Below are 15,651 nucleotides of genomic sequence, written 5' to 3'. Positions count from 1 at the left end.
ATGAAGTTGCAAGGTGTAGCTTTATTGTAAATTTCCCACCTGAATGTTTAATTTTTACACTCAAAATGTAAATAAAATATTACGACTTTTTTTTTTTTTTTTTTGGCCAAACCATTAGTTTAAAACACTAATTCTACAGTCTGATGACCACCAAATGAAAACCGGTTGGAAATGGAAAAGAAATATCATTCATTATAGTAACACTATTTGCAGCACTATAGTAAAACAGCTCATCAACATTTCCATTATAAACTTCATTTTTTCAAAGGTTACAATATTGCTGGTTCAGATTCATCCAACCCCACACTTACATAAACATGTCAGCTTGAAACACATACATGTTTCCATCTAGTAAGTTTTACTGTTCTCAAAGAAGTAATCATTACAAACTTCAGGTGTTAGAAACTTAAAAATTCCTTCTCAACAACAATCGCAAGGTCAAAAAAAAAAAAAAAAGCCATTAAGAGCTGACGGAAAAAATATTCTCTGGTATTTGCATAAGAATTTTACAGGTCCCAAGGTGAGACGGCAGGAAATAATATGCATACGCGTTGTGAGCATTGTCAACACACACACACACACACACAGTATTGTCATTTAATACACAGACCATCACTGATTTAAAAATTAGTCAATTTAGGAAGGACTGAAACAAACAAACCCCACTGCAGCGCTGTCTGCCACTGATGCTCTTTCCCCCAACTGGATGCTGGGCTTTCCTGAACCCTTTCCCAGCCACTGCCCTTCGCGTACCTGGCACCTCCCCATCTTGTCCCATGACCCACGGAGGCTCTCTCTTATGATCCCCTTCCCTTCTTTCTTGCTAGTCTTCTCCCAACATGCCAGAAAAAAGGCCCATCCATCTGAGCCACCATCCAGGCTCCACCCTCCTCCCCCTCAGGATGTAGGAGCTTCAGTCTCAGAGGAGCTGGTGCTTAAAACCCAGAGTTACTCAAGTTCTAGGAATCTAGGACTCAGGTCGAGAATAACTATTAGTATATTTTAGTTATATTCTGAATTAAAAGGGTTTTGTGGGCTTGCCTGGCTTGTTGGCACTTATAACAGTGTTTTTTTTGGAAAATGCATTCTGAATTCCACAAAATCAACTTCTAAACAAACTTCCTAACTCGTTCAAAATTGAGTACAGTTCTTCAACAGCTAAACATAGAATGACCATATGACCCAGCAATTCTACTTCTAGGTATATATCCCAGAGAACTGAAAACAGGAACTCAAACAGATATTTGTACACCAATGTTCACTGCAGCATTATTCATTGTAGCCAAAAGATGGAAATAACCCAAATATCCGTCAATGGATGCATGGACAGACAAAATGTGGTGTGTGTATATATATATGTGTGTATATATAAAAACCAAAACAAAACCCAGTGCCGTTGAGTCGATTCCGACTCATAGCAACCCTATAGGACAGAGTAGAACTGCCCCACAGAGTTTCCAAGGAGCACCTGGTGGATTCGAACTGCTGACCTTTTGGTTAGCAGCCATAGCACTTAACCACTACACCACCAGGGTATGTATATGTGTGTATATATATAAAAAATATATATATATAATGGAATATTATTCAGCCATGAAAAGGAATGAAGATCTGACACGTTGTAATATGGATGAAGTTTGAAGACATTATGTTAAGTGAAATAAGACAGACACAAAAGGCCATATACTGTATGATTCCAATTATATGAATTGTTCAGAATAGGCAAACCCATAGAAACAGAAAGTAGATTACCAATCTCCAGGGGATGTTGGAGGGGAAAATGGGGGAGTGACAGCTTAATGGGTTCAGAATTTTCTTTTGGGACAATGAAAATATTTTGGAACTAAAGAATATACTAAATGATGCTGAATTGCATACTTTGAAATTGTTAATTTTATGTGAATTTTACCTCAGTTGAAAAAACTGAGTACAGTATTGACAAGATAATTATCTACAAGTATATAAATACTGAAATATCAGACGAAATACATTTGTTCTATATACAAAACATAGTTGGAAAAGAGAAATAGCCTGAAAACTTAAAACTCCAGGTTCAACCCCTAGCTCAGCCATTACTAATTAGGCTATCTTGAATGGGTCATTTCCCCTGTCTGAGCCTGTTTCCTCAGGAAGAAAATATGGTTACTATCTGCTCTGCTTAATTCTAAGGCTGTTAGGAGATTCAGAAAAGTACACTGAAAACTCTAACGTACCCCAGGAAAGGTATAAACTGTTATAATAAATGAAGGATGGAAAGTATTGAAAAACAAAAACAAAAAAGATGAATAGATGCTTTTCCTTTCTATCACCTCATCTCTTACCTCAGAGGTTAACAAGGTATTAAGTAAATCTCAGGAGGTGGAGTTTGGGCTAGAGGTGGCTGGATACAGTCCGGGGTGACTCTTAGGACTTACCAAGTTGGGGAACATTCAGTCAGTTTTGGTCTGAATCTGCAGTAGGCAGACCCAGTCTAGACCAGATTCCGTCCTGTGTAGTCACGGATATAAAACCACAATGGGATTCTAGAATCAGTCTGTAGCTATGGCTACGTAATTATAAATGATCTATAGTTGGAATGGGGTCACTTCAAAGCTTCACTGTTGATGGGTAGGGTGGGAAGAAGAACTTGAGTCTATTTTAGTTAGAACCCTCAATAAATCAAGCTCCAAGTGAGAAAGAAGGAAACAAAATTTCTAGCTTTTGCTCTAGTGGCACAGGCTTCTAATTTATCTGACACAATCAGGGAAGGTACTCTGCTTAAAGTTATTTGTGGGGGAAAAAAAAGAATTTCTCTCTTTAAAATATTTAAAGCAAATCATTAAAAATTATATACTTCTTGGCTTTTTCAACAACATACTAAATGCTCACTAACCTTTTCCTGATGACTCATTATCTTCATTATGAATATACATCAAACGTTTAAGTGCTCAACTATTAGCCAAAAGGTTGGTGGTTTGAACCCACCCAGAGGCACCCTGAAAGACAGGCCTGGCAATCTGCTTCTGAAAGGTCATAGCCTTGAAACCCTATGGTGCAGTTCTACTCTGCACACATGGGGTCATTATGAGTTGGAATTGAGGGCAACTAACAACAACAAATAATAACCCTTACTCCTTTAGGGCGACGGCAACTAACAACAACAACAAATAATAACCCTTATTCCTTTACGGCTCATTTAGAATAAGATGAGTAGAAATGCACGTACCTTTTAAAAATAACTTCAGACAGTAATGCTGAGTTCCTGTATTCTGACAGAAATTATACTACCTAGCATTTACATTTTTTATATAGCTGGAAACCAAAGGAAAAATTCCAATGCGAAACGGTATGTTGGTTTACGGACACCTGTTGAATCCACGTAAATGAATACGCACAAGACTAAACACACATGTAACTTGTTAGGGGAAACGATACACAGTGCTTTAGGTTATCTGGTCTAGTAAGAAAGCTTCCATACAATGGGGGGTCAGGTGGCCTGAATTCCAGTCCTACGTCTGCCATTTACTGATCTGTGTGACTCTGACCATTTTCTGTGCCTCTGTCTCCTCATCCGTTTAATCAGAGGGTTAGGCAAGTGGGTTTTGTTTTTGTTTTTAAGCAGTAGAACCTTTTCTTCAAATGATCTCTTCCAAGAAGTCCACTATTTAAAATAAACAAACTCAGAGTCACTCTGCTTGAAGTGAAGGTAAGAAATCCAGAGGCTGATCTGTTTTCTATTCCCTTATTGTCCTGGCCGCCCCTAAGGTGCCTCTGAAGAAGCTTGAGGGCCCCACAGAACACAGTTTGGAACTCACTGGACCAGATTAAGCCCAAGGTCCCTTCTGGTTCTATCTAATAGGCTCTGATTTCACCACTGTATGCATTTTCAAATGTCCCATATAGATGGTTATTTTTAAAGGGGCTCTTTTATTGTAAACATATTTTTGGCAAAACAGAAAAGAAAAAGTTCAGGAAAGATTTCCAATCCTACTTCACACACTACTCTCTTTTAATGCTATCATAAAATTAAAGCAATTAAGAAATGGATTTTCTACCATTTCATTTTTTGACATTTTTTCTTAAGAACTTACTTTCAATTTGGTATGAGTTTCTTGAAGTTATTTTTCATTTTTGCCCTTTTGTAAGAGCAGCATTTTAAAGAACTATATGCATACATATATGTACAAACACATACCCTGTTTTTTTCCAGTAGCTTATTGTGTGTTTGCATCTGTTCAATCGCCGCTGGCAATCAGCACTAAATGCCAATCCGCCCTCTGGTTAGGGGCTAACTTGCTGCTGTAACCCATTTTTACAAATCTTGGTATATACCTTAATCCTTTCAAATGCAACAGTGACACAAAGTATTACAGACTTTTAAAAACCTGTCCTCTTGAAAAAAAAAACTGTGGAGCATCAGTAACCAGACAGTATTCTCAAATTTCAGTGATCTAGTCCATGGCGCCGTCCCCCAGGCACACTGCTCTGTTTCATGCAGTACATGGCTTTAGCTGGCCAAATCTTTTTTTTTTTTTTCCCAATGAATCAGTAGAACAGTGAAGATCTTACTTTTTTTTTAAGCAGTGGCATATCAATGAGGCACAGATGTGTATTCCAACTCTGCATGGATGAGCACACTGTTCAATAGTGCTGGCTCACACCGTATCAGGGCGAGTTATCACTTCCCATGAAAGCACTCTTATCACCAGGGCCCAGAGAGGTGGCTGCAAATCGCAACCTTTTTATTTTCAAGGCAGTTTTGCTGAACATTCAGGCTTCAAAGATTCACACTTCCAAAACTCTATAAGAGTTTGTGAACGCTCAATTTGCCAAAACTGTTTACAGTGTAATTGGGCACCGTACCTGTGTCCATGAGATAGCGAAGGCGCTTCTCCACCAGCGCGGCACGGGTGTCAATTTGCTTTTGCTCATTCTCTAGTGCTGCCAATTCTCCTACAACATACTGACTGGTGTCTTTGAACCCTTTCTGTTAACGAGAACAAACAGGAAGGAAAAAAAAATCACTTGTAAGTTGCAGTTTTCCTTTCTACAAACACTTAGTAAAGCACTTACCTAGAGAACCAAATACCACCCCAGTACCAAAAAGCACCTGCCAATGATTGAACAATTTTTCCTATGCATTATGTACTGCAGAACTTTTGTAAATAAATTTCACCCCTTTAGTATTCTATTTATAATTTAACAACCAGATTAACCAGATTTAAAAAGTTAATATTTAAAAAAATTACCCTTAGAGTTAAGTCAGAGTTATTTAAGCATTCATAAGTATAGAAGGGAATTTTCTCCCAGGTGATTGTCAAAACAAACATCAAATGACACCTTTAATTCTAAAGGGTAATATAGAAAAATGGAGTTTCACTAAGAAATTAATTTTCAAAGTGTCCACCCTGAAAAAATCAGATTACAGTATGGATTTGTTCTTCCAAAGATACAAAATTATAAAAAAATTTTTTGTTGTTTTCTTAGTGATTTGTTTAAAATACTAAAAAAATAATAATATCTCCAGTTTTCCCTCCCTCTAACGTGTTGCTCTATTGATGTACTACTAATTATTGTAGCTGTGAAGTCTAACTTGACAGGTGGTTTCAAACTTTCCCACACAGGAGCTAATGTAATTAGTACACTGATTTGGTTAACCTTCCATTTAACCAAATTTGAACCTTGACTTGAAAATTTACTTTTTATAACTATCCGAGTTAAAAAAATAAATAAGTACCCTTGGATGTTTTCTTTGAAGTAGCAGCTCTATTTTAAAGTGTGAAAAAAAAACAGCTTTAATTCTGATTTTCACATAAACAAATTTAAGGCAGGGTTATTATTTATGGTATAGTCATAAAAATGGATGAATTGTAGGTCCCTTTTGAGCACCTGTTCACCTTATGACACTTCTGGGGCTAAGAGACCTAAGCGGTGGGAGCTGTTGAAGAACGGCTGAGGTGAGTACTCTCCCCACTACCATTACTACTATCAGCACTTAGAACGTGATTCAGATAAATAAATGTGAACGGCCTTCTGTGAAACCCTTTCCCTACCTAGAAGAACATTAATCTTTAAGAAACCATGAGAAAGTATCTTCCAGTACTCCTTAAACAAGAAACCTATTTAAAAAGTATGTTGGTTATGAACATGTTTTAGAATTCTCACGGTCAGTAAGTAGACACCTAACAGAATGCATAACTTACGCACCTTTGGAGCTACTGCATAACTTGCATCCAGATGTGAACTCAATTTACACTAACTTATTATTAAACTGATCATGGCACTTGACAAATTTAAAGTTGAAATATATTAAGAAATCATAACACTGACAATTTCTCAGAATGGTTTGATAAAGTAAGCCACTGCATTTTTTAAACAGTCATACAAAATGGATACCCTTCCTTTCTGAATACAAAATATAACAGAAAAAATAGAATAGAATAAATGCTAACGGTATCTTTAAAATCTGGGATAACCTGGTAAATGCTTTTTGTACCTATCTGCCAAATAGCAGAGCATTTTCAAAAGGGCCTTATTGTTTTCTCATTCACGTCCAGAAGGACAAAACAGATATGGCAGCTTGCAAAATAATATAAGTAACAAAGATATGAGAAAGTACAAGTCATAAGGAACACACAAGCTTCATTGCTTTTACTGATTGGTTCAGTTAAAAATAGCAACAAATCGTATAATCAGATCTCTTTAGTTTGAGTATACAGCATACTGAAGTATTCTGGAACTTCTAAGTTGTACCAAATATTTCACCAGGATGCACCAGTGAGCTGTTCTCTGTACTAAGACCTTTCCAGGTCTTCCAAAGACAACAACTTAAAAATGAAGAGCCTAAAACGTAGCTGGTAACTCTGAGCACATTGATAAGGATTTTAAAATTGACTGAAGGCTATTTTAACAATAAAAACAATGAAAATATTTAGACACACTATAATAGGTAATAAAAAAGCAGCACCATTTTTTTTTTATGCTTCCAGACCAGACAAAAATTCAAGTTAAAACTTCTTCCTGCTTCTGTCCCGCAGCTGTCCATCAAAAGAAGCTTTCTCCCTGCGGTCTATCAAATATTTCCCTCACAAATCAATTTTACACATGATCAGCCCATACCCCTACTGAGCTGAACCTCCCCGTTAATTAAGTGAAGAAATTACCATATATATTATATTAATGCAAACATCATTCAGCTAGTAATTCACAGCTGATCTGGATAATGGAAAGGTTGAACACCCATTAACCCAAGCCAACAAAATGGGTTGGCTGAGAAATTCTAGCAGGTCTCATGTGACTTTTCCCTCTAACTGCAGCTCTGTGGTATCTGCTATTGTAATAATTAAAATCCTCCTGGTAGATCAATACTGGAATCTCTTTATGGGAAGTGCCCTGATGGAAATGTCTCAAGGAAGCTGGGGCTGTGGAACTCTGAAAAATTCATTTTTTTTTTATCTGACAATTATCACCACACTGCAGACTAATTCAACAGTGCACCCCTCTCACTCTGCTTTGAATGCACTGGAGATTGACATCTTAAAAAACCTAACATCTCATTTTAACAAATAAAGGCACTATTTCCACATACAGTTTGGAATTATCAGCAATCATGAAACCACACAAAAAATTAATATACATTAAGCACTTCATCTTCTGATGGCTTCCTCTGAGTTTCAGTTATCGCTGCCTTCTCCTCATTTCCTTTCTTTGTATCTTCCTGTATTGATCTCTGCCTTTTCATCTCTTAAAAAAAGGGGAAAGACATGCAAAATTATTATAAAGCTTGATATTTATGTATTGAAATGTGGATTTACATTATCAGCTTTTATATACATATAGTTAAATGCTATTAAATCACAAGATGGGAAAACATTTTCAAAAGTGTTCCTACCTGGTCTATGCTCAACATATTGACTGAAAGACTGAAGTTGAGTTTTTCTGACTGTAGAATCCTTGCTGAATACAACAGGATTTCTAAAACGTTCTGTTGCTTTTTGTAATCGCTCAGCCCGGAGATCTTCTGTGCCATTCTAAAAGTAAAACAACAAATGGTAAGAGGGTCCTGGTCTTGTAAACATGAAATCACACTTTACTACGACAACTTTTAGTGATTTAAGATAATGCTGATTTTCTAAAGTAGAAACGTTTTGAAAGAAAAAGGGTTTTAAAAGCATTCTGAATAATTCAACTGCAAGTTCTGTTGCCTGTCATCTAAAACTTTGGGGAACATGGTTTAAATGGAGGATCACTCTTGGTAACTTTGATTCATTACACATTGTGAACCCTTGTGAATTCTGCTGATGATATATATCACTGAAAAGCCACGTTGTCTCCATCTAGTCCCCCAACTATTCTGCCCTATTGGTTTGTACAGTCCCACAGACTTGTATGACAAGAAGAACCAGTTTCTAATTTTATGCCCATTGAGATAAACTACTAATGCTGGATGAAGGCTAAAAGGTGGGATTATAATGCTAGCCCACTGCACTGCATTTCATCAGCTATAACTTTCCAAAGCCAGATTTGTAAGTAAGCCCTTTACAGCTAAGGAAACTACAATTATCTTTTCCAGAGCTTCCTATGTTAATACTGGTAACAAATTCAAATGGTTCTATCAACAAGAAATATCCCAGAAGACTGAACCACTGCAGTGTGTGGAAGCTGCAGATACCGAGCTGCTGTGTACCAAACAAATATTTCATTTTATACGTAATCTTTTATTATTTTTATTAAGTGTTTTGAAAGTAAATAGGGAAAGGCTAAGATGCATGACTAATAGCTAAGCCTGCTGAATGCTGAAACTGGTTATCAAAAGCTACCAAGACTTTGCCCTTCCTCTGCATTGAGACAATCAGTAATGAGGGAGTCCTCCAATGGCCTATTCTCTAGCCTCAAGGAGGCCTGGGATACAGAATCCTCAAGGGAAGGTAACAGTTTATCCTTTTCCACAAACACAGAATGCCTCATTTATAAACGTGTAAACTGCATTTTATTAAAAAAAAAAATAAAAACCCAAATCAATGCTGAAAGCTTCAAGGGAACAGATGGACTCTATATATTCTTTATGAACACCATTTAAAAAATCTTAACTACAAAGATTCATACAAAGGCAAGCTGTTTAAGGCATACCTTTTGTTGGAGTAACTTTAAAAATTACTACATTAGAGCTTTTTGGAAATCAAAAACAATTTAATCATATCTAAACAATTTCTGCATAAAGATAAAAATGCCTCTGTATCATTTTTTAAAAAGTTATCTAACATATTTATCATTAACACCATGTTTTTTTTTGTAATACACTAGTTATGTAGCTAGGATAGAAACAATTTTTGGCTTTCATTTATTTATTTAAATGTGAATTCTACTGTCATAATAACTGCCCAATAGTCTAAAACTCAAGTCTTTAACAAAATAAACAAACACAACTAAATTTTTTTAGGCCTGACAACATGCTAAATATCAGTGCGATTAGCCAGCAAATCCCACCTTAAGAAACCTTTTTATGACTAGGGACTTCTGCCACTTTACAAATGTATTCCTCTAAACCCACTAATTCAGTTAGCCTTTTCAATCCATTGTATTATTCTTAGGCCAGCTTCATTCTGCATTAAATCCACTGCAGAAAGCTAAATTGAACGCAAAAAATCAGACCTGATCCAGGCTTCCTTTGTTCAAAGATAGAGACCAAAAGTCCTCTGGTGCTGCCACACACTTTCATCACCAATTTATAGAAACCGACAGTATAGGGAAAAGCAATGAGAGTCATTGTTTCGGTACTTCAAAGCATCTCTGTGTCAGGGGAAGGAAATCCTTTCAGTCAGCAGGGCAGTCCCCATAGTCCGCAGGTGGGTGAAAAGTTATACAGGACTGGAAGTGCCCTAAAGCTGGAGAAATATTAATGATACTATGCGAGGAAAAGGGAGGAAGACTTGGGTGGAGATCATATAAGTAGCAAAAATGATACTATTAATAATATTTTTATAATGTGGCATTTTAGCTAAACTCCTACCAAGGTAAGATTCATAATAGCTCAGAACAGATGTAAATATCTTAAAAATCTACATTCAACCACATCAGCATCTTCAGGTGTGATGGATTCTTATAAATAGCACAAATTCCAGTTCATCTAAGCAGGCAGCAGGTTGAGGATGATAGAAAAATACCCTAGAATTCTCTTTATCAATATTTTTCTTAGTGAAAAATATAGAAGTCAAGAATAGTTTCTATATACCTTCTAGTTTTATTTGAAATGTCAGTGCAATCAATTTAAAGTGGCAGTTTCTTTGAAAAACAGTATATAAATACTGATTGTCATACTGACATCTAATTTATTGGACTTTTAATAAAAAAATTTACTCCATCTTAATGTGAAGAATTTGGCAAGAATATAAAGTACCAGTGGAAATCAGAATACACAGATACCAAGTTAAACGTTTTAAACAAGTTAATTTCTACTTACCTTAATGTCTTGCTCTGAGCTCTCGGCTACAGCATTCTGGGCAGCACTGGAGAGAGAATTTGCCACCTGTGGCTGAGCTTCTAGGAGCTTCTTCAGCTTCAAGTCCGCCAACTTAGTGTTTTGTTCTGTTAAATATGCAAATACCATGAATAACCAAGTGAGATGCATTTAAATGCATAGGCTATCAATTTTAGATGACATCATAAAAATATTACTGTCATAAAAGAAAGAGGAAAAGAACATCAGGGTTGCGAGATAGCATATCAGCCCAGACACATCCAGAATTCTTTCTACATATGTATTTTCCTCCAAAATCATTCCCCTTAAAAAATATAGTCAACACACCCACTGAAGACTACTCAGTTTTACCATAGTTCATAGCTATGCTTACCTGAAAACTATGTCTGTATTTATGTAAATAACTGCATAGGTTACACATAATAGAGCAAACTGTTACAAACTAGATATTTAAAGTAGGAGATATATTTGAGTCTAAATCACATTATTTTATAGTTTTAATTATTCTAGCATATTACATTCATATTTAAAAAAAATTCCTAACATGATCCCAGATAATCACATACACACTGTTAGAAGCCAATGTTTATGTGTGAACATATATACCCAGCATTGAAACTGGGTATACCCAGCCCTGAAACTGGGTATATCTTTACGAATACCTTCTACTTAGAAAACAGAAATAAAATGTGGCTATTTTTTTTTATCACTTTTAAAATAAATACTTTCAAATTATTTTTAGCAAGTACACTCATCTTTAATAGAACAGTTCAGAAACAAATGGAAACACAAAAAGTTCTAATTAAACAAATTCATTCAAAGCAACTTTAATAAAATGGTTTTAAGACATGCCAACCATTTGGTGAATGATATTTTTCATAAAGATTAATAACTTTTGTAATTATAAGACTCTTAATCAATGTTATTATCATGACTTTCATGCAAATTGGTCAGTTTATATTGCCAGCCTTCTCTTTTAAACAGTATCTGATGAACTATGGTCAAATCAAGATAAAGATGAAACAATTTATTATTAAAACATTATGACTTTTACATACATATTAAAAAAAAGAATTTTGGGGAAAATAAAGCAAGGATAAAAATCATAATATATTCTAAGTGCTTCCAGAGTCCAGTCTACATTCCTATCTTCTTATTGCCATGAAATAAAGCATAGATTTGAACTGGAAAACCTGTCCTATGCACATACCAACACTTATAGGCATGTTTGAGAGTTGTAAACAATATATTAATTAACTCCAGACTGGAAAACTGAGATGTGTTTTCTTTCTTGGCATACATAAAATATGAAGAATGCTTTATAAAAGGGTAAGAGTCAAGCCTATTAGGCTTAAAATTAACCAACCTTTAAAAGTATCCCATGAAGGTGCTATAGCTGAAACTAGAAAATTCCCCTTGCTTCACCTAAGAACTGGCTAATTTGTCCTGCCTTCATAATCTACTGTAAAATGAGAACACTTATTGTCATTGGTTTTATACTTCCATAAATTGAATGAGGCTTCAATTCTGCACTTATGGACGTCCTCGGCAGGAAAGAACGTTAATAGTTCTGATAAAGCCCTTGGTGGTAAGGATGGGGTTGGGATGGGCTGGGATTGGTAAGGAGCAATAAAAATCTTTTTCAAAAAGAAAAAAATCAAACATACCGAAGTGCTACAGTATTTTAAATAGAAAGAACTGAAAAGCAGTCCTAATTTTTGGGTCAACATTTTAAAAATGCCCTAAAATATCAGTGTTTTCTTGGACATACCCAATTATAACTATATTGACTTCTTTCCAGGAAAAGTATAATTTAATACTGGCCCAGAAAGGAGCTATTGACAAAAGGGAGTGGGTTTTCTTGGGTGTTTTTTTATGGTTAGAAAGACCCTGGTCAATTGTTCCTTAGAGAAATAAAAGCATGATTTCAAACAGAGAAGAAACAAAGCAGGTTAGCACTGCAGAGGCATGCAAGGGCTGGGGAAAACAATGTCTGCTCTCCTTCCCTTTAGATTTTTACAGGAAAAAAGAAATATCAGGGAATTTGCCTCCTTACCTTTCAGCCTAGAAAGATCACCAAAGACTTTTAATTGCTACAAGAATTCAATTCAATAAGCATTTATGGAACCCCACATGTATACAAAGCTTTGGATTGCTACTCAATGCTGGCTTATAAAGGCAATGCATATGGAACACTTACCAATTAAAAACCACCACCAAATATCTTTGTATTTTACAGGATCTTATGAAGGTCAATTTCGAATGTGATTTCCTGATACGAGATTTATTGATTTGTTGATATAAGACTAATTTAACAGCAGTCTATATAAGGAGTTCTCAACTAAAACCTCTTACTGTAATTAGCTGTAAGTATGCATAGTATAATTTATCAGTAGTGATATTTAAATACTTAAAGAAAACACAATATTTGCAAAATAATATTAACAACTAAAATGACTATCAACTCTAAAATAGGTAAGAAAATCTGATCCATGGTTTAGATTTATCTTTAAGGTATTCTATGGGTACTCCGGAAACCCTGGTGGTGTAGTGGTTAAGAGCTACAGCTCCTAACCAAAAATTCAGCAGTTCAAATACACCAGGCACTCCTTAGAAACCCTAAGGGGCATTTCTACTCTGCCCTACAGGGTCGCTATGAGTCGGAACTGACTCGGCAGCAATGGGTTTGGTTTTTTGGTTTATGGTTACTCTGAGAGTTGGTGGCACGGTAGTTAAGAGTTCAGCTGCTGACCAAAAGGCTGGCAGTTCGAATTTATCAGCCACTCCTAAGAAACCCTATGGGGCAGTTCTACTCTGTCCTATAGGGTCATTATGAGTTGGAATCAACGCGATGGCAATGGGTTTGTTTTTCTTCACCCATACCTTACAAGGTCACATCAAAATATTTAGGCTGGGACAAAGGGAAGCGACTACTGAATGCCTAAAACTTGTCTCATATATCATAAATGTAAAAGTGAATCTTAGTCATAAGAGAACACAGAGTACAATTTGCGATTCCAATTTTATTGCTAAATTTTTAATATTAAATCTAAAATAAAATAACAAAATGGATGGAAGATGGATTTAACTAAATGATCTGGGAGGACATGAGATGTAATAAAACTACAGAAAGAACTTATTATTATCATTGAAGAGATAATAAAAATATAGCCATCAAGTTTGCCATGCAGCAGGACACAAAATATTTATAACATGAAATTACCCGGAGTATCAAGGTCATTTTCTAAGTTAGTAAGTTCATCTCCACCTCCTACAACAAAGCCTTCAGGAATCTCCTCGTTAGCATCTATCTCAATATTATCATTTTCATCTGTAGGAACACGTAGCAATAATGTTAGTATAATATTTCTAGTTTATATCATTTGTCTAAAACACTAAAGAAAAAAATTAGTATTTTAATGACAGTTATTCATATTCAAGTCTGGCACAGATAAGCAAGTTAAGAATTCAGTCTTAAGTCACTTTTTCACTATTGGATTAACATTTATATTTTACATTCATATATCAAAAATGAACTGCCATATCAAAGCAGATGCAAGGATTTTGACAATTTGTCATATGTTGTCTCTGAATCACTGAGCTTATTGTGTCCTTATATTCTAAAAGGTAATCTATTAGTAATCTCTAATAACAGCACACAAAAATAAAGTTGGCTTAGTGACATGGTCATCAAATGATATTTCTAACTTTTACACTTTTATCATTTATTACGTATAAATGCCTAAAGAAACCAATCATACTTTATAAACTTGTAACTCTATGCCATCTATATGAAGACAGGGATGCTCTTGTGCTAGTAATAAAATTATTATCATAAAAGCATTATGGACAGAATGAGAGACAAGAGTGAGACAAGAATAGACAGTGCCTTTACAAAAAAAAAAATAAATTTTTTTTTTTTTTTTTGGGTACAAAAGAGCTCAGAAACAACTAAGACAGAACATCTTAGAAGACCTAAAGCTGGGAAAAATTGTTATCATTCAAAATTAAATACATGGAAATGAGAAAGTCTTATCATATTTTTAATATCCTTGGTCAAATGTTTTAGGTCACAAGTAATTAATGGAGTCTTAATTTTTTTATATTAAGAATTTCTATTTTATAAATACTCCTAGTGGTAAAACTGGTTAAATAATTTTGAATTCTATACATTTGAAAAAGCAAAGCAATAACTTGACTTGAGTATTTGAAGTTTAGCTTTAAATTCTGTTGTTCACAGTGTGTTTTGGAGAAATAGCTTTCTAGGACTGGGAGCTGAAGAATATCCCTACTACTCTACAGTTTCTTTTTTATTGGGCAGCTTTTATTAATAGTGAGGTATTCCAAAGATTCTTCTAATTGAGAAGTTCTGAAGTTCTTGGTTTGGCTTAATCCCTCAACATTTGTCCCTTTCTCTGTAGACCACTGTGTTGATTTTTAAACACCAATTTGACTTCCAAGTAAATACTTATTCTGAGCATTAATATTAATAGTTAACATTATTTGAACAAGGGGGAAAAAAACATAGAGATAAAAACATTGCTAAGTACTTTCAAAGAAACAGCTAAGGCATTATATATGGCTACATGGTATAAGTACAATCTGTTGAGAGATCTTTTCTAATCAACTGTCTCAGCACACTATTTGACTCAGTTCATACAAGTGAGCATCTGCAACTTCATTGTCCTCATAAATACTTCTCTAAATAATTTTGTAGTTTAAGTAACTGAATACCATATAGGTGTTCAGAACGCTTCCTCAGTATTGCTCTGTATCAGAGACAGTTTACTACTGACAGTTTTAGGAAGCTTTTTTTTTTTTTTTTAGTGCAGTTCTTTATTGTCGCCAACCATCCACCACTGATTATCACTAGCCATCCAGAGGGAAAGTATTATAATGACACGTGCAAAGAGCTGGAGATGGAAAACCAAAAGGGAAGAACACGCTCGGCATTTCTCAAGCTGAAAGAACTGAACAAAAAACTCAAGCCTTGAGTTGCAATAGTGAAGGATTCCATGGGGAAAATATTAAACGACACAGGAAGCATCAAAAGAAGATGGAAGGAATACACAGAGTCATTATACCAAAAAGAATCAGTCGATATTCAACCATTTCAAGAGGTGGCATATGATCAGGAACCAATGGTACTGAAGAAAGAAGTCCTAGCTGCTCTGAAGGCACTGGCAAAAAACAAG

The 15,651-nt window shown here is 35.3% G+C and overlaps 1 protein-coding gene across 8 annotated transcripts in view; it reads right to left on the bottom strand.

Annotated features, from left to right (window-relative positions):
- Nucleotides 1-15,651, bottom strand: part of EHBP1 (EH domain binding protein 1) — a 350,719-nt gene that overhangs the window by 42,959 nt on the left and 292,109 nt on the right. For 6 of the 8 annotated variants that reach the window (XM_064268639.1, XM_064268644.1, XM_064268640.1 and 3 more), the window contains 5 exons: nucleotides 13,680-13,787; nucleotides 10,439-10,563; nucleotides 7,871-8,009; nucleotides 7,616-7,722; nucleotides 4,843-4,966 (listed from right to left, as the gene is read on the bottom strand). In XM_064268639.1, the coding sequence (XP_064124709.1) occupies nucleotides 4,843-4,966; nucleotides 7,616-7,722; nucleotides 7,871-8,009; nucleotides 10,439-10,563; nucleotides 13,680-13,787 (603 nt within the window). The remainder of the gene's footprint in view (nucleotides 1-4,842; nucleotides 4,967-7,615; nucleotides 7,723-7,870; nucleotides 8,010-10,438; nucleotides 10,564-13,679; nucleotides 13,788-15,651) is intronic. The other 2 variants (XM_064268642.1, XM_064268641.1) reach the window with 1 other exon arrangement.

The sequence above is a fragment of the Loxodonta africana genome, chromosome 15 (assembly GCF_030014295.1).
Source record: "Loxodonta africana isolate mLoxAfr1 chromosome 15, mLoxAfr1.hap2, whole genome shotgun sequence".
Taxonomy (NCBI): Eukaryota; Metazoa; Chordata; class Mammalia; order Proboscidea; family Elephantidae; genus Loxodonta; species Loxodonta africana.
The sequence above is the reverse complement of the archived record's forward strand: the minus strand, read 5'-3'. Positions and strand labels throughout refer to the sequence as shown.